General features: G+C 33.6%; 2 protein-coding genes across 3 annotated transcripts; one reads left to right on the top strand and one right to left on the bottom strand.

Moving 5' to 3' along the window:
- Window positions 1-10,067: 10,067 nt before the first annotated feature.
- On the bottom strand, window positions 10,068-11,629 carry LOC135145116 (actin-related protein 2-like). Its single transcript, XM_064077226.1, has 6 exons — window positions 11,605-11,629; window positions 11,396-11,555; window positions 11,228-11,310; window positions 10,920-11,131; window positions 10,415-10,864; window positions 10,068-10,360 (listed from the first exon to the last, which is right to left on the bottom strand). Exons 2-6 carry the CDS (start codon window positions 11,552-11,554, stop codon window positions 10,095-10,097), a joined length of 1,170 nt encoding a protein of 389 aa, XP_063933296.1. The 5' UTR covers window position 11,555; window positions 11,605-11,629; the 3' UTR covers window positions 10,068-10,094.
- A 4,668-nt stretch (window positions 11,630-16,297) lies between these two features.
- Window positions 16,298-21,824, top strand: LOC135145117 (alpha-actinin-like). 2 transcript variants are annotated; one of them, XM_064077228.1, is made up of 19 exons: window positions 16,298-16,374; window positions 16,590-16,644; window positions 16,704-16,837; window positions 16,896-17,008; window positions 17,076-17,198; window positions 17,251-17,349; window positions 17,713-17,813; window positions 18,808-18,928; window positions 19,159-19,281; window positions 19,426-19,583; window positions 19,721-19,851; window positions 19,903-20,007; window positions 20,111-20,232; window positions 20,290-20,358; window positions 20,421-20,529; window positions 20,583-20,689; window positions 20,739-20,857; window positions 20,916-21,020; window positions 21,083-21,824. In XM_064077228.1, exons 2-19 carry the CDS (start codon window positions 16,618-16,620, stop codon window positions 21,794-21,796), a joined length of 2,580 nt encoding a protein of 859 aa, XP_063933298.1. In that variant the 5' UTR covers window positions 16,298-16,374; window positions 16,590-16,617; the 3' UTR covers window positions 21,797-21,824. The 2 variants fall into 2 exon arrangements, with proteins under 2 accessions (XP_063933298.1, XP_063933297.1); XM_064077227.1 differs by lacking the exon at window positions 16,298-16,374 and having other exon boundaries at window positions 16,568-16,644.
- The last annotated feature ends 2,441 nt before the right edge of the window (window positions 21,825-24,265 follow it).

Raw genomic sequence — 24,265 nt, forward strand, 5'->3', positions numbered from 1 at the left:
TTTCGCTTACTTTGATAATTCCTCTTAGCATTTTTATAAATCTACCTCAATTCTAGGACTTTATGTTGTGTAGTAAAGGACTTTTACCCTAGCGTTGTAGAAATACAGAGCTAGGGTTTGTAGTTTAGTTCGTCATATGTCGGAGGTAAGGCTCTCAAACTAGTTCAATTCTATTCAACATTAGTAATGCGGAGAGTACAATAACATAGTCACAAGCATATCTCGTTAGAATCAAGTAGATCTTTTCAAGACACTACATAGCGTTATTACCTCCATGGACTTAGAAAGTTATCGCTTAAGAAGTAGCCTATACTAATGACCTCTATATCAAGGGAATTTGTACGGGTAACTTTGAAAAATAATTATACACTCACCAACAGAACGTTTCTAACCTTAAAGTAGGAATATTTTCATAAAAACAGGAAGAAGCTGGTCAGGTTCTAGTAGTATCCAGTACTCCTGATGCATACCTCTACTTAAACGAAAGGAAGTTTGGCTATTATATGTTCAACAAAAGAACTAGGTTGATAACTTTATTCCATAACAGCAGGAAGGGGTGAAACTAGTATTAATATCCAAGGCGAAGGCAGTTCCACAATTGACTAAAGTCCCATCTTACAAAGGTTTGAAGAGAGGAATGATAAGGTACCTTGCTTGCTAATTGAAACAGTTCCCCTTCATGGATAATTTTACAAGAAGCTCAGGAAGGAAACACCTAGCCATACGATGTTTAATAACTAATTTTCGTTGAAGTCTTTGGAATAATGGCTGACCCGAAGCAGAACGATAGCCTATTGATTTAGACTAAACTGTTTTACTTTTTATTCATGTGTAAGATACTTTTTCTATTTATTTTGATATACCTGTCTATATTTTCTCTAGCTAATTGATAGCTGGCTTTAAAATAGTATTGTATTGTTCTAGTGTAGTACTCTATGGCTCCTACCTCATTTATGACAAATGATAAGATCTTTTCTCGTGTTAAACAAGCTAACACACTTCTACTTTAAAGAAAATTCAATAGCATTATGCGCTAGGGTCATTTTAGCATTTCTTCATAGATAAGGAAGGACAAGCACCGTGTGTGCTTAGTAAGGTACTTTACATTAAACTGGTAAAACATTGATGTTCTAGTGTGACATTTAGCCAACTCCTAGAAAATTAATCTTAATCCACGGTAGTAACGCTACTTAAAATAATAGTAGAAAATTGATTTTGCCGTTTCTACGACCTTGAGTTCAGGCATCACTAATCGTGTCAAATAGGGCACGATAGAATTAAGTCAGAGTGGATCTGCTCTAGTACCTTTACTTCGCTCTCATTCAGATTTAGCTGGTATTCGTACTAAGTATTACAGTGCTAAGGTAGTATCATTATTAGAGTACCAATAGAGTACCATTATTCTAGTCACTTCAAGTTTGTTGAACAAATCGTGGCAAAATGAGTACTATTTTGAAAGCAACTGTGAAGGTACTATAACCACAATCTACTTTGAGGGATCTGTTAGAGTGATATGCGATAGCTTTCTAAAGTAATCACGCTATCATCTTTAATTTTCACTCAGGAAGGTATCATAAATATTATATACTTTTCAGAAATCTTGGCTAATTATCCCCTTTATTAACTCGTGCTGTGCTCGCTGTACGAAGATATCGTGTATGTTTGAGGACAGGTTGTTTTATCTAGCTAACTTTATAACTAACACGTGATTCGTAAATAGCAGTATTGGCACTTATTCTCGGTTCAACTAAGCACGTGCAGACAACAGAGATGCCTTGAAAAGGTGAAAAGAATTCAACTAATTAACTTGACTAAAAAAATACTGTCGTCCTATTCTGTATCCCATCACTAAGGTAAGAGTGCTATAGGGGTTTAACCAATTATAGCATTGGTAGAGTACTTTCTTTTCAGCTCTGGTACAGCAGGGGTATAGAATATTGTTCTTGACTCAAAAGTTTAGGTTTTTTTAGTCGTTTTGCAATATCGTGTTAATGCTGAAAACAAACAAGCCTAGAGTAAAATTAAAAAGTTTTTAATTTTGTTCATAACCTAGTCTAAGAAGCATCTATAAGAGCTAACCCAATAAGAATAAAATACAATATAATACAATGAAATACAAATAAAATAAATCCATCACAATAAAATATAATAAAATATAACAAATAAATAAAAAAACTAAATTTTTACTAGTCAAAACACTAGTCTAATGCCTTTTTTGAGCTCTCCTCGGTGGCTTTAAAGCTTGACTAATTGGATAGGATGGAATTAACTTTTACTATTCGGAGCACACCATAGGAAGGTACTATAATATGCTTTTCAGAAATACAATTCTAGCACAATTATAACGCAATTATGAGTCTTAGTTACTATAGCTCATGCTGCGCTATGACTCAAAGTTCGGTCAGGTAGGTACTATATTCCGCCCCGGGGTCATGGTGGTGCTATGACTCACGTTGCGCTACGGCTCTAAGTTCGGTTTTATATGTACTATATGGAGCTACGCTGGAGCTCATAAAGATGCTGTAGCTCACGCACCATTTACGAAGCAAAATGATTCCGAGTACAATTTTACCTTACCTGGGTCATGGGGGTGTTGGGGCTCACGCTGCATGTGGTATTATGCTCTAGATTATAAATAATAACATTGATAAACATTAAGAAAAACTAATAAATAGAGAAATATTCAATAGTAAAAAACACCATGCATTTATTCATTTTTTACTAGTGAAAGACGCAAAATTAAGGTATATAATTCATCGTTATAGAGATGGTAATATCTACCTTTAAGTCAAATTGCTTGCGCACGTTCTGTGCGCTACCTTTGCACCTTTGACTTTACTTTGTGCGGGGGTGTGCACAGGTACCATCATTATCGCTGCGACCACAGAAATGTAGGCGTCGCCCATTATTTAAAGATCCATTTTGGCAGCTGTGCAGGTTAGTGCTATAAATTGCAGCATTATGCATGTTTCGTGCATTTACCCGTTAGTTATTCTCGGTGCTTTTGCGATAGTTCTGTACATTCTTCATGCAAGGAACGGTTGCTTTTTGCGACCAGGTGCATTGTCGTACAAGTACTTTTAACAGACAAGCCTATATATAAAATTTCGCGTCTGCCGTCGCTCTTAGTCCTGGCGGGTTCCCGTGGGTTTCGAGCTAAGGAACTTAACAGGTTTTCATCGGAAGGAGGGATGATATCTAAAAGCAGCTTATCCGAGCCCGGGTCCTGTCACACTCTACTATTCGGCGGTGTTGGGGGTAAGTATCCAGGAAGCTCTCTGTTGGTTAATTTTGGCTAAACATGGCTAGTATCCGACTCGATACTTGGACTTATTGATAAGAGAAAAGCTAATTAACTATGAAATCAATGAATCGTGATTATGGTACCCTCCTGAGTGAAACTCTAGGTCAAAGTTTCAGTATTATTTCGGAGAGTCTCCGGTTTCACCGCGGTCGGAAGAACTACTCTTAAACTTGGTAAAAAAGACGACGTTAGTTTGTCTTTAGACATGTGCTATCTTCCCTGTATTATCGGCTGCTGCATTATTGTTAATAAAATGCCTTGTGTCTGGTGCCTTTGTGTTCGTTAACCAGACTTGTATCGTTCGATGTTTGACTTAGGTGGTATTCAACGTTAAGGCTAAATAACTTGAACACTACAATTCTTCGAGATGAATACCAGCATTGCCTTCTGCAGCGGTTTATTCTGATACGCCGCCTAGGGGAGCGCGAGGATCCTTGGGTGGAATTTTAGTGATCCTTGCTAAGTTATAAAAGACACTACCTCTAACAGCGGTTACTTGCGAAAGAAAACTATAGAGGCAAGAATTATATCATGAGTGGTGTACTACTAATACTAGAGCTCTGTTTCCGGAGCCATTAGTATGTACGAACATTAGCATAAAGTTCTGCTTAATAACGAACTTGTAGCGAAATAAATGGTTGTATTAGTGATAGTACCATATTGAATTCAATTTGCCTTGATCTTCGCCTGATTGTGGTAATAATAATTAGTATTAGTAGCTAGTATTATATATATTCGACGGATCCCAAGCGTGCCACGAGAGCATTTCGCGCGTATTTTACTTGTATATTTATTACTGATATACCTCAGTCGATATGCATAGCACATCTTTACTACTTAATCCTTATACCTCTCTTCAACTATTAAGGTCATCATCTTAAAAGTTTGCGTACCAGCCCATGAGCAAGTTATAAGTAGAAGAAAGTAAACAACAACAACCAAAAAAAAGTTTTCATTTAAGAATAACTTGAATCAAATAGGATAAGTGAATAAATTCAGTAAATAAATATTCAGGTGATAATATAAATATGCTATATATATATATGCTATTTTTCTTATATATGTTAGCTCAATAATACTTCTGTTAACTTAAACATGTTGAAATAAAAATTATATATATGCATTCTCTATTATGTATATTATTAATCTTTAAAAAAAAAAGTGTTAATTAAAATATATTAAAAATCAATTACCAACAAACAATTAGGGTGGTAAACCGTAGCTCAAAGGTAGTAACCTTTAGATGTATTAACTGTAATACCAGCTTAACTATAACTAACGGCAGCGGCTAATAAACTGCTGGTATGCTCAACGTTTTTCTTTATACCATTTACTCGCAAAATTTTAAAAACAAGTCTTGATTGTTTTCATCAGACAGTCGCGATGTAACTAAGCATTACATACGAACCATGGAGCATTCGTGTTCTTCCCGAGGAGTTATAAATCTGCAGTTTGGTTATATAACCCTCAGAGTAGGGCCATCTATTGGGAGCATATTCCATAATTTGGGCGAATAATGGTTTTATATAAGAGCAGCTTATTTCTAAAGTGAAGTTAGCCGGGTCTATATATTAACAGATAATGACATTCTCGGCAGCAAACGTTTTTATCAAGACAGATTTAACAAGAGAGCCCCATGTTAATTTACGATGTATAATAACTCCTAAGTACTTAACACGAGATCTCCACGAAATAACAGTTTTGAACTTGTGTAGAGTTTTGCGGTTATTATGTTAACTCTTTTTTTCTAAATTATCACTGCCGCTATCTTGGAAGCAATAAAAGTTAGCTTTAAAATAGTAAACCAGGTTTCCAAAGTGTACAAATAAAATTGTAAATGTTTAGTAGCCAGTGCCTTCGATTTAGAGTCGCAGAATATAACTGGGTCTCCCTCGCGATGGGTACTTGAGTTGGGCGTTTTGCAATGTAAATCGCGAATAGAAGAGACGATAAAAGTAATCCTTGAGAGACTCTAGCAATAAAATTTCTCAGATTTGAATTAACTGTTCCTATATTAACTGTGAATTTTCCATTAATAAATAATTTTATGTCATCAGGATTAAGAACAAAGGAAAGTGAAATTTGGTCATCTTATTGACAATCTTGTAGACGAGACTTCTACGCCCAACTTTGACGAAGGCTTCTTTCAACGTCTTAAAATACTACTGGGTATATTTTCAATAGTTGAAAGCTATAATAATACATTCTGAAAGTTTTAGGAAACTGTTGAGATGTAGAGTGCTTTTCACGGGAATCAAGTTGACACTCTGTAGTGTTTTTTTCTTTCGCCAAGTTATTTAAGGTAGCGAGTATCACAGCCTCTGCAATTCAACCTCTGCAGGAATAATAAACTTATTGGTCGGTAGTCTCGAATAAGTTTTCTAGTTTTTTAATTTAGTTACTAGAACAACTTCTTTTAACTTCCAACGATGTTGAAAGTAGGATATAACAGGTCGCTTGACAAGGTCCCGGAGCTAACTAATTACACAAAACTATTTTTTTTGCAGTCGCTGGGGAAACAGATCTGGAGGGTACAGTGGGTGCAGAATCTAAACCGAACTTCAGTGTATGCAACTTTGCAGTCGTAACCATCGACTTTGAGAGGCGATTTGTCTTAATGGGACAACTGATCTTCGCCATTTGGGTGGGTTTATGTGGTTTTTCTCTTTAAACGAACCAGAAGTGTTATATAATATTTTCTATTTATGGTTACTCCTTTTTCAAGGTAGTCGATGGTTATTAAACCAAGTGCATTCCCCAATACAGAGGCAATAACCTTTTTGGCAGCCTGTTGCGTCTTTGGTCGCTTTGAGCGGTTTTCACCCCTTGCTTTCCACACAACTAACTGCCGATTGGACTTTGAAGTGTAATAAAGGATCCAGGTTTAACCATTGCTACGTATCGCACAAAAAAACCCTTTTTATTTCGTTTAAACCACTGCGAAGAGCGTTCCGAATCATCTAGACGTTTTTTTGGTTCACTGTGACCCAAAGCGGTACCCATTTTGAACAGTTTTCTCAGGCCCAGTTGTTCATTAAAAATAAAACTTAAACGCCCCGTTGTTATATTTGAGATGTCAGCTAACTCAAGCAACTTCACTTTACAATAGTCAACGAAAAATTTTTGTATCTTTCTAAATATTTTCTAGAGTAATTACCTCATCTGGGCAGTCAGAGAGTTCAGCATCATTTGTTTCCGTACGGCCCCGTTTAAACTCAGCAAATCACCGATAAAGAATTTTTTGCTAAGGAGCAGATTTTCCATATAACACTTTTCAATGCATTGCTGAGCTTGTACGGTATTTTTCCCCTTCAAAAACAATGCTTAATCAACACTCGAAATTCTTTTTTTTAGTTTTTTGAATAACAAAGATAAAGTCACAAAAATTATAAAAAGTTTTATTTAAAGGACGAGAGACCATTAAAATTTGACCCGTATCATTAGAAGGTTGGTACTAACTGAGAATGGTATAGGTGCTTTATAGAAGGGGGCATATGTAGTGAGCCCCCCAAAACTTTTCAGGCGACGTGTTAGTTAACCCTCGAATTAAAAAGCTCGTTTATAAAGGCAATAGCCTTAATAGTTTGATGTTTGCGCATTAGGTTGGATAAACCCCTGGTTCCACAACCTTTTTGTTCCTTACTGAGTTGAGCATGTTTCTAATTTTTTCGCAACTGATATTATAAAGATTACCCACACACTATTTAGTTGCGTATAACCCATCTCCTTCCTTATATATCCTCTGCGCTGAACCCAAAGTCGATTTTTCCTCCAAAAGATTTTAAATGGTAATTAATAGAACTCGTTTTCTATGACATTGAACGCAACGATGTCAACTTTTGCAATTATATTTAAGTTTGGCCCTTGAAATAAGTATAAATTTATTTTATTAAGAAACAAGAGAACACAAAAAGACCATTATTAAAATTAACTTTTTATTATAAGTGAGCTCTTTGAATAAGGCGCCGTCAGAATTTTAGTCATGATTTGGAATAAAAAAAAAACACTTAAGAGTTTTCAAGGTTATTTTCTTAAAAAAGCTAAATGCAGTGGTTTGTGTTTCCTCTCATTTATAGTGCTGCGATTCATATAAGTTATTTTCATATACGTGTATTTTGTTATTTCAATAAACATAGTACAAAGTAAAAAAGCTTAACATTATTAGATGAATAATTTATAGTAAATTTAATTTATAAATAATGTTAAAATAAATTAGAATAGTTTATTTTTGTTAACCTTAGTGCTTATTAATAAAGGATTTAAAGGTATATTTAAAAGCTAAATGACAATCTTAAATAGCAAATTAATATTTGCAAAATTGAGCCGATATTTTTAAATATATAACAACTTGGATAAAAAATTGTTGAGCTCAATTTATCAAAGTTTTTTTTTGGCGTTTTTATTAAAAGAAATTTTCCAAATTATTTTTTAAAAAAGTAAGTAAATTTTAGAGTAACTGAGTTATGTAGAAAAATAAAAATAAAATTATTTGTACACAATTTTTATTATTATAAAATTAAAAATGGTGTTCATAAAGTTGGTTAGGATAAATATGTGAATGCAAATGATAAGATACATAAACTAAGAAACAATTTTAAAATTGTTTTAATAGCTGCTATGAAATGGTTAGGATAACTGAACAAAAACTTTGAAAAAGATTACGGACCTCTTACATTTTATATAATGTATAAACTGTTTTAAATAAAATAATATATTTTTTGTTTTGGTAACAAAATAAACCAAAGTAACATTATATATATATTATAGATATATCTAGAAATAGTAAAATAATAGTTTTAACAAGGCTTCACTTTATCCAACAATCCAACAGGTGGCCCTTCGTTATTCGAATGAACTTGGGGGCAACGCACTTTTTGACTTGCTAGATTAACTAAATATTTATGTAATAAGAAGCTTTTTTCTAGTTTTAGATACTTTTCACACGTTCACACCCTTAACTTATCAATGAGTCTTACAGTCGTTCAAAAGACTTTCACCGAAAGTAAAAACTTTCTCGTGCATAAGGTCCTGTAGTTTTACACACTGCCCTAGCTTACGAGACATTCCCCTAAAAATGCTCGGTTTATAAATATAAATACGTGCTCTTCTAGCGCAGCCTCTTTAACCAGTATCTTATTGATGGCAGCCATCGTGAAGATAAAAGTTTTTTATTTCACTCAAGAAAAAAGCGCAGGATTGTAGTTAATTCTCATAGGGTTACGGTGTACGTTTAGTGCAAACCTAGCATATAGATTTTTCATTCATTATATCTAAGTATGAAGTTTTTAGTGTCTATCACCAATGTACTCCTTTTAGGAACCATGAACATTATCCAATCCTTATATTCTTACCCTTACAGTAATAATCAGGGTATCGTTACGCTTCTTTAGTGCAAAGTTCTACCTAGTTTAAGCTAAGGTAAAATTTATTAAGATAATCAAGTTTTGTACTTAGTCAACTTAGGCGTTCTTCTGCTCTTTTCTTGTGCACTTATTGAGACAAAGTTTAATCTTCCTGAATAATATCAAGTACAGTTAAACCATTTGAGCCATTAATCTTAAGGTACGTAACGCACCTTTGCTTTAATGAGGCGTTTCTATCCGTAAAAAATTGTTGGTTAAATGCTGCTTAACTTATCGTAGTAATGAGAAGATAAAATTGTCATACCTTTTTTCTCTCTAAACGAAATTAATGGCCGAAATTCCTACAAGGTTGCAATATTAAAAATTGCAACGACAAAGCTAAGAATAATATAGAAAAACTAATATATTGTTTAAAATTGGAAAAAAAACAGATTTTGAAAAAACAAAACTTAAATTAGAAAAAATTAGACAACGAAAAGAAAATTAGTGTATTATTAGTAACTTGGAAAACTTATTTAAAGCAAACAGCCAGACTACTAGTAAAAATGCGAAGCCGTTAGAACAATAACTGAAAGGGAACAGCAACCACAGGCAACATTTTTAAATTTTGCTGGACAACAATAAAATCTTACAAAAGTAAAATAATTTTCTTTTAAAAAAAAAGTAAACAACCGGCCAGCTATGAAAGCTTTTAAACTGATAAATTTACATATGAAAAGAAATCATTTATGTACAGCTGCACGAAAATTATTGGGTTAACGGCTTGTAAAAGTTTTACAGGAGAAACATAGGCTCAACTGTGTTGTAATAAGGAAAAAAAAAAAGGTGGTATACCCTTTACGTCTCTAATTATAATCTTTAAAGAGCGAGTTTTACGCAAGTCGATATTTTTCTTCAACTAGTTAGGTAAAATATGTGGCACTTATTTAGAAAGTTAACTTACATACTTTAACTAACGCTCACTTCGAGTAAAGGTATTTACTTAGTCATATTATTTATTACTAAAAGTACAGTCCTCATTATAAACTATATTTGTTGACCCGAACCTGAAGCTGAAATTAACAACCAGTGCATATAAAGGTCCGAATACACTTTTTCCATGCTTATGAGAATTCATTATTTCTTTAAATACAAACGTACTACGGCCAAATCCTTTTGGTGTGTGGGCTTAATTATACAGATGAATTTGATATTACATAATTTTTTTTTTTTAACAGCAGGCTAGTTAAAAGGCTCACTAAAAACTCCTCATACTTTTTTAGCCAAGGGCTTTAGCTTATACTGTGCAGCGCTAAATAAGAAGCACCGCAAATGATTTTAATAAAATACAAAGTGCGATAAGGTTACGTGTTACATATGAACAACCCTAAAAGTAATAATAATAACAAAAAGGGGCCTTTTTTTTACTATACGTATTGCAGAGAATGTCACTTTACAAATAACTTTTGAACCGCCTTTTCTCCCATTTCGTTATACTCCTTTTTAGAGATCCACATCTTCGGATTATCTTTTGTAAGTTCAGCCAAAACAGCGCCGCCGAGAAAGACCATATGTTTTCGCCTTGGCGGGTCCTCTATGCGTAACTTGAACTTGGAGAGGCCGCTGGTGTCATTTTTAAGGACGCGTTCTAAATATAATTGTTTAATTTCTCTTTCCAAGCGGGACGGCAAACCAGGATACATAGTGCTCCCGCCTTTTATATAAACTTATCAGGAAGAGGGGTGCGCAACACGCCTAATATGTTCACCAGAAAGGACAATATGCTTGTAAAGCTCCGGGCGGACATCCAAGTCTGTGCTCTGTATCGTCTTAACCAACAGCTCTGCCACGCCCAAGCTTTCCACGTCAACCAAACGAGGCTGGAAAAGTGCTTCGGGGGCACTGAATCTCTCCTCGCCGAGGGTAATGACCCGCCCATCAGGAAGCGTGTACTTCTCCGAGACCGCCGTCGTTTCCCTGGCAAGTTTTATTTCCTGTTCAAGGTCGTAGCCGACGTAGCAGAGTTTTTCTTTAATCTGACGGACCGTTTCGTAATCGGCCGTTTTGTTAAAGGCGTAACCACGAAGAAGCAAGAGCTTGATCAAATAAGAAGTAATATTTCGCCCCGCCACGTCCAGCCGAGCGGCCTGGGGTAGAGCGTATCCCTCATAGACGGGGACAATGTGCGTAACTCCATCGCCAGAATCAACACAAACCCCTCAAATTATCAGCAATAAGACCAAACACGTCCCTATAATAATAAGAAAATCCACCAGTCAGCAGGCCTTGAGCACACAAAGTAAGGACGGCCTGAATGGCGACGGTAACGTGGGCAAAGCCATACTTCTCAAACATCTTGGCGACCATTTTTGAGCGATTTGCAAGTGGATTCATGGGCGGCTCGGTGAGAAGGATCCTCGAATGTTTTGGGTCAATTTGGAGTTTTTCAAAAGTGTAGTCCCACACATGCTCCATGTCCTCCCAGCTGATTTCACAAGAAAAGAAAGTGTGAATGTAGTATATTTAAACTATTAGCACTTTTATAAGGCGTTATATTACAAATGAATTTTAAATTATTAACTTTCTTACGATCCCGTTTTTCATGGGGTAATTAATTTCAAGCATTTGCCGTGCTGCAGCAGCTTCCTCTCCAACCATTAAGTCCTGTATAGAGTATAAATAATTTATAAATCGAACACTTTATTTTAATAAATAATGAATGTTAAGTAATTATTTACTAAAAATTTACCTTTATTTCAAAGCCACCAACTCTGTCTTTTGATCTAAGAATAGGACGCCCGACCATGGACGGAAATATATATTCCGGGAAATTAGTACCGGAAAAACCGCATTTAACAAACCCAGTGCCATTATCACAAACGACAACCTTATTTCCTTCTGCGTCCATTCTATTTTAAAAATATTATAAAAAAATTGATCAATATACTAGAGGTTGACCTGATAACTACGATAGCTCGAAATAAAACCACCCATAGCGAAAGGGCTTCAGGCTTACATATTAACATTTTTAATTGGTAATTATACCAAATTACGTTTATCATTGGAGGATACTATGCCATTTTGACTCTGCCTAAAAAGTAAATAATTAAAATGAGGTTAGTTGTGACGCTAAGACAACTTAATTTTTAAGTGTATAGAAATTGCAAACGATAGAAACTTTTATGCAATACAGCAAGTGAAATAGTTTCCGTTCGTGGCTGTTTAAACTATACTAAGTAGCTATGTTGGTATAAATAAAAATCTGTCTCTCAAGAAGAAACGTGTAAAAAGAAATACCACTCTATGGTGCGAAGACGGTTGTACCAAATTAATAGTAATAAATTTCATCGATTTATAGAATTTGAATGATGGGAGTTGAATGATTTGCTTATTATTTTTATATTTCTAGCTGTTTAAAGGTTTGAATTGTTATTCACACTTGCGAAAATACTATTAATTTGTCTTAGATTGAGTAAATTTTTCAATTTTTATACACATTCTTAGAAAAGAGTAGTATGGATGCAGTCTTTCTCTGCAATCTCTTAAAATTAATTTTTCCGTATGTGATTATCCTTATTCTTTGCTTTCAATGCTGATCAGTTTTGTAAGTTAATGTGCACCGTTCTTCTCTTACTACTTATCCTCTGCAGTATGTGCAAAGAGTTAATTGTGCCAAAACTGGGGAGAGAAGCTCAAAAATAGATCGCTAAATAACTCTTGATTGCAAACTCTTTTAAGTTACTATTTCTTTATTTCTCTTATAAATAAAATATCTTATATCACCAATAAAAACTTTTCTGGGGGAATATTTCACGTGATAGTTAACTGGAGTTAAAAATAATATAAATTTATATTAGTCTGGCAGGTATAATAGCAAATCACATGTATCTTATATTATAATTTTTAAAGGCTTTACGTTTCGATATATATATACTAAGTACAAACAAAAATGTATGGTATAGGTTTATCGAAATACAAAAAAACTATGTATAATCAACAATTTGATAAATTTGAGCTGCTTGAGGAGCACAGCGCGCATCACCTAAAAATAGCAAGACAGATGTGGTGTGCATGGCATTTACCACTGATCAAATATTCGTGCTTTCAATTTATCCACCCTCACACTTATACAAACTGAAAATGCTATTAATTTCAATTGACTTATAAAAAAAGTTATGGTTAAAGGAAGGTTTATGGAACAACATAACTACTAAAAGAAGGTGTTCTTTTCGGATACAACTAAACAATTGCCTCTATACAATAACTTATTTATAGCACAACCCTTATTACTAGTAAATGGGTTACCCAATTATTATTAGCAATCAAGTAGCTTAACAAGGTCAAACTTCGTATTCTGATGGTCACAATTTCTGAAAAATTAGTATAATAGACTAGTCTATTAAAATCAAGAGAACATTGAAGCACGTTTGCATGTTTTAGTATGCCATATATCATCAATTTTAAAATTAATTATAAAATATATAATAATCAGTATAATCTATATAAGAAAAACTCAGTTATTTTATAGATGATATACATTACGCAGTGTTGAAAAGCACTTGTATAGCTCAAGCAGTTGGTTTTTATTTGTTGGTTATGCACCGTACTTATTCTTCTCTCGCCACCTCTGCAAGAAAATGTAAGTAATCTTGTCACTTAGTAACTTTCATCCTTATCAATTCCTAAAGGTAGATAAGGTGCAGGGCATCGAAGAGGAGCTCTTCCCCACTTTTTTGTTACCAAATTTTCCTTTTGTAGAATATAATAATTGTTCTCGTTTCATCTCTTCTCTATCTTAATATAACTTTCGCCACCCCATCAGAATATAGTCATTCACCATGCCGAATTTTATTAGTAAAGTAAATTAATAAAATTAAGTATATTTTATAACTAACTATCACTTAATTTATTAATATAAAATTATTTTAACTGTTTAAATCCGAAATGTAGTCAATTAGCGTATTTCGCACGAGCTATCCGTCGCCTGTGTAAATTATACAAAATTAAGAGTTGCTTCTTGTTAAATTCACTTTGCTTAACCGTATATATAATAAGTGGTCGATAGAGATATGACGCTATTAAAACTTAGCTTAGAGAAAAAAAATAAGGGATGAAGAATAACATCTCACTATTCAGTCAACGAGTTTGCAACTTAACATAGGAAAATGGAAAAAGCGACTTAACTTGTAGATCACGCAAATACATTAAAGTGTTAAGGCAGAGTTTTAATGTGAGAATGTAATTTATTAAATTTCATTTAACTTCACTGGCGTGTATATTTGCTTTGTAGAGATTTAGAAAGGAAATGATAAAATTTGAGCACAATTTAACTTCAAACTCATTTTTTATGATAGTTTTTAGTCTAGGTGATGATTGGATAGAGCCCATCTTAAAGCTTAAAAATATTAGATTTATTTATTTATTGAAAAACACGTGTTGGCAAGTTGGTGTGTAACTCTTAAAAACAACGTAAAATTGACGGAGAGGAAAAATGTTAATTTATAAAATTATCTATACTTCTCAAAGGTTCACAGTATTTGGTCTTATCTCATTTATCTCTTTGCTTTATTTCAAGATTAAATATGAAATTTGGCAGTCCGTTTTCTTAATGGCACCCCATAACCACTAAATGTTACCGATGTATTTTTTTAACATCATTCAAAACTTACCCTTTTCATTCGTTACTTTCATGCATCCACTCGCTACGCGCCACGTAATTTTGTATTTTACAGTTACATAGCGTCCACGAATAGTTGCTTCGGTGTTGCCATTTTTTTTGTTTTTAATTTAAGAGCGATTCCTTTATTGAATAGTATTCCATGACTTCTTGCCTGAAAAGTTTCTGTTAAACGATAAGCAAACTACTTATCACATCCTAGCAGAAGAAATAGATTAAAAAGTTTATTAAAGTAAATACGTATGTCATTTACTTTTTCTGGACTAGCAATAATAGCCGCTATTCGTGCTACCATAGGGACTTAACTAATTTTCTAAATTGCAATAGCTGAACACCATTAATATCCACGTCAATTGGAGTAAAGCTTACTTTTCCCTACTTTGCTTTTTTGGGAGCTAAGCGTGTGTAAAGTGATGTTACAATTATAGTTATGCTTTTAATCTTTCGACAATAATTTCATACTATAAACTTTTAAGCTGCACATAGATGTTATTTTGTAATGCAGTTATATGGATCATGAGTTACTTGACCAAAAAGTTGTTTATATCATTAATAAAAATCGAGCAGTAGAAGTCGTTAAAAGTTTACTTAATTTTAAAGCTTGTTTATATGTACATAAGTGCATAATGATTTTTTTGTTCTCTAAGTAGCTTTTTCTCTAGTCTTTCGCAGCATAATTTGTTTTAGTTGTCGTCGGATACAGATAGTTGGTTATAGTTTCTATCCACAGTTTGAAGGGGGTATTCACTAGAAACTGTCTTTTATGTCTGTGCGCCTATAAATATGATTATACTGGAAACACTAAACTAAGTTTGTATTTGAAAATAAACGTCTCGGTGATAAGTGCGCTGGTGATGCAGAGCTACTAAATATTGGCTTATCTTTGACTGCCACCACGCATAAACCTTTTACCAGTGGTCAATTAATATTATATAGACCAAATAGGTAATTCTATCGAAATTTGTAATGATGAAACAGAAAACCTTTCTAAAAGGTTTAAGTCGCAGACAACTAGTTTCCCAGTTTGTGTTTCTTATCATTTACAGTGCGCTCTCTAATGAAGCTAAAAAGCTTTTGAAAGCTTGTACTTCAGATCATTTTGAAAATAAACATACCCGAAAGGGGCGCAGCTTTTAACATTCTTTATAGTTTTATGCTAAAAAGTGTAATACTTTTTACGAGAATTTACCTTCGTCCCATATTGGGCAGCTCTATGAACAGAGTGCAGCGGCATCTGCTGATAAAATATCGTAACAGTTATTAATTATCTAATGTTAGATTTCTCATTAAGCCTCGACTCGGAAAGGCATCACCCTTTAGCTAACAATTTACCCCTTAATTTTGCTATAAATATATTGACAAATTACTGTATCTCTCTTTAAACATTTCATACTTAAAAGGAAAAAAAAAGAAAACATAAACCAAAAATTGCTTTAAACAATATGTAATGTTTATTAAAAGGTATGTTCACCCTGCAAATTCAGAGTATTACTAAGAGTGGGCCGTAACTTTTAAAACTCCTTGTGCTATCAAGTAATTTCATTCTTCAAACGCTATTATTGCCGAAAGCATGTTTATGCGACTAATTGTAGTTAATTATGGTCAATTTTTTATTGAATCTTTTATAAAAGTAAATGCATATAGCTTCTTCTAATTATTTTAATGTAAAAAACCAGATTTTATATTATAAGTCAAATTAATCCTTGATTATTATTATTAAAAATGCAGTAATTCTCCATCAGTTTCTTCTTTAGTTGAAAGCAAAGTATTATTTTTATCACAAAAATCACTTTATCAAATGAAAGTATAAATTATAGTTAATTACTTGCTAACTTTTTAGCCTCTGATAAATGTCAGCTATATTAAGAATTTTAGTCGCAATAGCCAATAATTTGGTAGACGAGTAAAATATATCCAATAGGTCGGCTGTGAATATTTAAAAGTTTTTAAAATTAGCCACGGCTAAACGGGATAGATCAGCGTTATATATAGTGTGGGTCACTTTCCGACTGTCTTCCTTTCAGTGAATTTGGTTTCCTTTTCGCGTGCAGGTTGCAATCATCACTTGTATTTCTTCTTTATCTCAGTTTAAACTTAAATATTTTAGATATTAACAAAAAACTTTATTTCTTTTTTGCTTTTGAAAAGAGCGCTTAATTTGTGTCCTATCGTACGTTGCTCTACGTTAGTTTTTGTGAGCATTTAAAAATTTTCTCTTTTTAATACTAACAGTTTATTTGTTAGTAAATTACCATTTTTTGTTTAGACTGTTTCAAAAGCTTTAAATTTTAACTATGACTGAAATCATAAAAGGCACTGAGGTATACGATAATTGAATAAAATTTATGAAGTGCTTTAAGTGATGTCTAACAAAATATAGCCTAACGACGGTAGAACGCAGGATGCGCTTTGGCAGAAGCAACAAATTAAATCTTTTACTGCTTGGGTTAATACCCACTTTAATAAGCCCGACGAAATTACCGATATTGCTACAGCGTTTAACGATGGCACTAAGTTAGCTTTTTAAAAAAAAAGTTAAGTTAATAACAAATTTTTTTTAAAAAAAATTTAGATTAATGAAACTTGTGGAAAGAATCTCAGGCGACAAGCTGCCACCTCCAGAGAAGGGCAAGATGAAACTTCATAAGATCCAGAACATTAATAAGGCGTTAGATCATATTGCAGGTCTAAAAAAAAAAATCTAAACTGTAATAATAATAGTAATAATAAAAATATAATTTTTTATAAATAGCAAAGGGAGTCAAACTTGCTGGCATTTCTTCTGAAGAAATTTATGACTGCAATTTAAAGATGATACTTGGGATGGTTTGGGTTTTAATTTTAAACTTCCAGATCAACGATATCTCTGTCGAAGGCATACTTATTATAATTATAATTAATTTAATTTTAATTTTATGGAAAATTAGAAATGTCCGCACGGGACGGACTACTTTTGTGGTGCCAGAAAAAGACAGCCGGTTATTCCGGTTGCAACGTACAAAATTTCCATACCAGCTGGCAAGATGGTTAGGAAAAAACTATATGAAAACTTTTATTGGATTAATTTATAACAATATATATAATTTTAATAGTAATTAAATGATTTACTGTTATTCATTTTTGTATGTAATTTTAAAATAATCAAACTCTTTCCTTAAAATTTTAATTTTGTTAAAAAAATTAAAAAACTTTTCGACTGGTTCGGTTGTTTTAAAAGTATTAAATTTTTATTCTTTTGAAGAATTTTAATCTCGAGAGTTGAATTGTATATTAATTTATTATAATTATCATAAATTAGGAATTATTTTTCTATTTTTTTATCTCTAATAATTAATTGTTTTCTAGGAATAATTTAATTTTTTTTTAAATATTAATTTTGTAAATTTTAGGCCGCGCGTTTTGTGCATTAATCCATCGTCACCGGCCCGATCTTCTTGATTATAATAATCTTCCTTCGAATTCCAAAGATCGTCTTAACTTAGCTTTTAAAGTTTTTATATAATTTTTATGAATTTAAATTATTTTTTAAATTTTTTTTATTAATTTTAAATTTATTTCTTTTTATAATTTACATATTTTAAAGTAAAATATATTTTAAATTCTTTTTTTTGCTAGCAAATAATTTTTAGAAAACTTAACTTTTCTAATGATTTAAGATTTGTGTAGATTTTGGTTATAATTTTAAATTTTGTATTAAGTAAAAGTTTTTCATACTTATAAATTTGACAATTATATTTTTTTAAAAAAAACTTAATATTACGATAGAAGTAATTTGTTTTAATCTTATCTTAAAATAAAAACTTTTACAGCAAATTAAATTTACAAAAAAATTTCCCTCACTTTTTTTATTTACTTTATATTTAAATTTACTTTACAAAAATAATTACATTTTAGTATTATATTTTTTAAATAATTTTTTTTAAGTAATTATAATTTTGAAAAAATTAAAAGTTGTATATATTTTATAATAAAAGATTTGTTTAAAAAACTATTATGATTATTCTACTTCCTTTGAATTTTATAATTTTATAAAGAAATAATTTAAATTTTAATACTTTACTTTTTTTTGTTAAATTCAATACTTAAGTTTATGACTATTTCAAGTATTAAAATAATATTTATAATAAATTTTAGAAATTAATTTGGTATAAAATTTTTAATTAAATCTTTTTAAATATTTGTTTTGTTACATTTGCTTATTTTTTTTTTTAAATACATTATTTTGTTAAAAAAAGTTTTTTTCGTTTATTAAAATTTTTTTTAACATTTTTATATAAAATTCCTATATGAATTTGATTTTTATTCGTGTTTTACTTAAATTTTAATATTTAATTATAATAATAAAGTAAATTATGTAATAATGTAATTTTTTTTAATTTTCATTTTTAGCTAAAATTTTTACTCTCGTCTTTGCTTTCTTTAAAATATTTAATATTTTTACTTTTTTATAATATAATTAAAATGATTTTTTATCAAAATTTGAGGTTGCTGAAGAGGACTTAGGAATTCCGCAAATGTTGGATGCGGAGGACATGGTGAACAGCTCTCGACCCGACGAGCGATCCGTCATGACGTACGTGTCTGCCTACTATCATTGTTTTGCCGGTAACTTTTTTAATTTTATTAACTTCATTTTACTATAAATTACAAAGTTGAAGCAGTATAAAAGAAATTTAGTTTTAATTTTATAAAATTTACTCAAAACTATAAAGTTTTATTTAACATTTTGAAGTAATTTTTAAAAATTATATAAAATAAAAGGTATTTTATGTATTATTTTTTTTAAGTTATAAAATGAAAAGTATCAGTTGAATTCACGTGTTTGTGTTTTCTAGGATCGAATCGAGCCGAGGTGGCCTCACGCCGAATCGAGAATGTTTTATCCTTCCAAAAGCAAGTCGTGGATATGATTGAAGAGTATGAAACGCGCTGTTCTTCTCTACTGAAGTGGATTGCAGGTTACTATGAAACTTGTAGTACATATAAATAGAACAAAGAATATAATAATAATGGTTATACAATAATTAATAAATATTAAATAATATTTTCAAAAATTGTTATCGACAATAATAATGAAAAATTACTATTGTTAATATTTTTAGAAAAGCACGAGTTATTGTCTGGAGTTGACCCGTTTTCCACGATGGGAGCGTTCAAAGTTAGTTTTCAGGAGTTTAATAACTTTAAGACCAATGAAAAGCCAGAGAAGGCCGAAGAGAAAATCGGCCTCGAAGCGCACTACAGCAATCTCCAGACGATGGTCAGTACTTTTTTAGAAGTTTTTTATACTTATATAATCAAAAGTAGAAAAAAAGTAATACTAGTGGTGTTGTATTTTTTTTGGTAAAGTTTTATTACGGAAATATTAATAATTACTCTTTTTTTAAAAAAAAAAAGTTACGAATTAACAATCGTCCTGCTTACCATCCTGAAGAGGGAAAGCTCGTTTCTGATATACAAAAAGCATGGAATGATTTATCTATTGTTGAGAAAAATAGAAATACTTTTCTTCATAAAGAGAAGGACAGGTAGTTTTATAATAATAATAATAATATTATTATTATTAACGATAATGAAAGACTTGAAAAACTTGAGCGTCTTGCACGTAAGTTTAAAACGAAAAGTTCTATTCATTCGAAATGGGCAAGCGGGAAAATTGAACATGTGCAATCCACATCTGTCGGGTTATTATTATTACAAACATCTTATTTATATTTATTACTATTACTAACAATATCGCTACTTTTTATTATTATTATTTATAATAAATATTTTATAACTATAAAGGCACGACGTGGGTTCCGTTGTGGAATTGATCAAGCAGCTCGACGCCGTTCTTTCTGATATCGACGCTCATTCCGCCCGTGTTACTAACTTGGGAGAAATTGTTAACGAGCTGGAAGCGGCAGGTGCTTGCCTTTTATTATTATTATTATTTAATATTATTGTCATAAATTATAAAAAAGATTACGAAAAAGTCGAGGACATAAAAGAAACATATGGGAAGATTCAGGAAGACTGGTCCGAACTTAACGGTTTTTCTTTTTTTTCTTTTTTTCTTATTAATAAGACAAAAAAATGCTGTTAAAAAAAAAAGAGGCTGGCTCCAGACGAAAAAAACAACTGGAAGAAGAACTTTTGAAGCAGCAGAGGTTGGACGAGTTGCGCTTAAACTTTGCAAAGTTGGCCGCTTCTATTAGTTCCTGGTGAGCTTTAAATAAAAATGCTAGAGGTGTTTGTAACGATGATGAGTCTGTAGGACTGAAGCGACTTCCGAAGAACTGATGGAGGATATCACAACTTCCAGCATGGACGACGTCGCGCAGGAGGAAGCGGCCTTCGAGGAAATCCAGCGGGACATCTCAAGTAGAGCTTTATGGCTTTCTTGTGCTGGCTTGTGATGGTTTTGCTGTAGACAAAAAGTCTAACTTTGATGAAATTGCGGCCGTCAGTAAGCAGATGGAAGAGGCCGGCATTACTAGCAATCAGTACACCCCGCACACACGTGAGTCGATCCAGACCATGTGGCAAGAGGTTGTTATGGTCACGTGCACGGTTTGTGTATAATGTAAACGGGACATGCATATGTCAGATTAAAGACGCGGTGGCTGCCCGCCGGGAAAAACTGACCCAAGAAAAATCCCGCCAGGAAGATTGCGAGTCTCTTCGCTTGCAATTTGCGGAACCCGCCAATAAGGTTGCTTCTCTTGCCTAGCAAATCACGTGCGCCTCTGTGCACTACACCACTGCGCGGCACAGCTGGGAAAGCGCATGGAAGACATAAGCTCCCGCATCTCCGTACTTCCCACGGGATCTCTCGAGGAGCAGCTCTCCGCAGCCAATGTTTACGCCGAGGAAGTGGCGGAATGCAAGCCGGAGCTGGACGTTTGCAACGAACTAGACAAGCGACTGCAGGATGCTAATATATTCCAGAATGCTTACGCGATGTACTCCACTTCGGAGCTTGTGCAAAAGTACGATAAGCTCGCCAGCGCCGTTCGCCGCAATATTACGACCATTCAGAATCAAATTCTAATGCGGGATAAGTCGGGCATTTCTGAGGAGCAAATGAAGGAGTATAAAGAAGCCTTTAACCATTTTGACCACGACAAGTCTGGGCGGCTGGGCAAGAACGACTTCCGCTCTGCCATTCTGGCTGTGGGCTACGATCTTGGCGAGGGAGACGCCAAATTTGAGCAGCTTTGGCAAGACAACGGCGAAAAGGACGGCGGAGTGTCCTTCGAGTCCTTCACGGACATCATCTCGCGGGAACAGAAGGATGAAGGTTCGATGGCGCAGCTGGTCGAGTCCTTCCGCACCCTCGCCGGCGACAAGGACTACATCACTGAAGCGGAGCTGCGCAGAGACCTTAAAAAAGAGCTGGCAGACTTCGCTTTGACCAAGTTGAAGCCGTATCCGGGAGTGCAAGACGGCTACGACTACAAGTCCTTCTCCGAAGGCATCTTCAACTAACAGCGTTTCTCAACTTACAAGCAATAAAGTCTTAAGAATTGACAACTCACTGAAAAGCGGGGATGATAGAATTTTAGGGCTCCTCTTTATGCCTATGAGGTGTAGACTGAAATGTTACAGCAGCTTCTTTTAGTAATTTATAAGCGTTAGTAAAAATGTAGCACACTCGCTTGTAGCAGAAATATACAAACATACATAGGTATCATTATTGGCAGCTTAGAATTGTTAAAGTAGGTTGACAATCGTTCTGTCAAAGCTAGCTACTCTGCTAGTAACCAAAAAGAGTGTGTATTTTGTCCCCTTTGCTGTGCTTAGCAATGTTTATGATGTATGCATTTCCTAGGTAAAAAAGCTTTATACTTTTATCCTTATCTTTGAAAAAAAGTATTTAGGTTTAATTATCAAAATACACCCTTTTAGTTAAGTGTTAACATTATTTCATTGGGGTCAACTCTAGCGCTTTTTCTCAAAACTTCCGATCTCAAAACATTCTTATTAAAAGGAATGTATTTTCCACTATCTTAAGGGCCTTAATTATAAACTTCGCGTTTAAAAGTTTAAGTAAAAATTTACTTTTAGCATAGAAGTTTCCCTAATCAGTAGATTTTTGACTGCTAAATTAAAAAATTCTAAATAAAAAGTCTTATTGTTTGTTTATATTCCTTTTTTAAGTTATAAATTTGACAGCCAAAACAGAGATATAGGAATGACTATAAAAATTCTAAGACAAGAGGAAGGTTTTACGAAGTATTAACTCTAAATTTTATTGTAAAAAAAAAAACATCGATTAGTTAATTTTATCATTATTAAAACTTTTATCACCGCAATAGTTATTCGCTTTACTCCAAATTCCTCTAAGGGGTACTCACTACACCTGCAATTGCGTCCTGTAGTTCTGTTAAAATTTTTAAACAAATAAGTTAAACGGACCTAATGCAGTAAATTCGTGGAGAATAGGGGTAAGCAAACAAAGATTCAGCGGAAGGACAGAGCTTACAAATACTATTTCATTAAAACAATTAGAACAAATTTTCGCTATAATTTAGCGCAGACTGTTTAGACTTGCAAATATTTTTTATATTAGTGCGTAATACATTTTTTAGTTCCACCATCCATTTTATATATAAACTTGAATGAGTGTATGCATAGAGCTCGTTGCGGATGTCTGAACGAATACAATAATTTTAAGTTCATAAACCTGCTAACTGTTTAAATGCGTATTGATTGTTCAAAGCTAGCAGCAGTAGCACTATAAAAAGGATTTATGGGTCGATACAAACTCAAGTAGTCGTGCAACGTGTTAAAAACAGAATAAGTCGCAGACGCACGTTTCCGCGTTTGCAAAGTATAACCGTTGATGCTTCATCGTAAGTCCAAAAGGAAGACGCTTAAGCCATAATAGGCCGGTAAAGAACAAGCTTTTCTGCAACGTATTCGGTGTATAGCTACCAAGTTAGTCGAATAATAATCTTAACGTCACTTTGAAGAGTTAAGGACGGTGATGGGGCAATGCACCTCGAAGGGAAAGCGTACTGCTTTCGTTTATGTTAATGTAGTGTTCCCTACTGCCAGCATCATCTAGCAAGTGTTTTTAAAAGCGTTGCCATTGGTGCTGTAAGCAGTATGAACTTCGTTTACGTGGCGCATCTTCAGTATCATTGGAGTAAAGCGCGATGCAGGGATTGAAAACTACCGCTTGTACGGCACATAGAACAGGAGCAATTGCAGAGAGCCTTGCAAAATAATAGTTGCAAACCCCCGAAACCCGAAGCGCAGCGACAATATTTACTTGAAGGCACACCCGCAAAAAAAAAAAATTTCGTTTATGCAGACGAGGACTGACGGCGTAATACGCGTAAAAAGCTCTCGGGTCATACGCGGTCAAAAGATTTTTTAGCGTAGAAAGGGTGTGTTGTGTGCTTGAATGGCCTCTTCAAAACATATATTATACTACTGGAAGCACTTCGCGCGTTGCAAAAAATAAATCTTAACAGTTTTGTTTCCTGCCCGAAAGTAGGTTAAGAAGGCGATACTTGCTTGAGTTCGCTTTGGGTCAAGATGGGTTGGGTTATAGCAACTATTATATTGACTGTGCTCGGGTAATAGTTTCTTCTACATCGGTCAAAAGGCAGCGCGGAGTCTTGTCTTTCTGTAATTTTGGTCTGATAACCTCCCGACCACAGGCTGCCCGCAAGTGATCTGGATTTCCTACCGCAACGCGACTTGCGCAAACAGGCTGCTTGGTACAGCCCCCAGTAAGAAATCTGAACGGAAGCATAGCGGAGGGGTAGTCTTACCTATGAAACAAAAGTTTTGGGTGCCGATACCTCGACGCCCAACGCGCACGTTAGAACGGGAACTCTAGACATTCTCTACATAGCTTATTTAAAGGATTTCACCTGTTGACATCGAGCGTGAAACTGGAAGGTCTCTTATAGGATCAGCAAAGGCTTGGCCATAGTCAACCAC

The sequence above is a fragment of the Zophobas morio genome, unplaced genomic scaffold, assembly GCF_036711695.1.
Source record: "Zophobas morio isolate AGI-343-1 ecotype UQ-CSIRO unplaced genomic scaffold, CSIRO_AGI_Zmor_V1 ptg000126l, whole genome shotgun sequence".
Lineage (NCBI taxonomy): Eukaryota > Metazoa > Arthropoda > Insecta > Coleoptera > Tenebrionidae > Zophobas > Zophobas morio.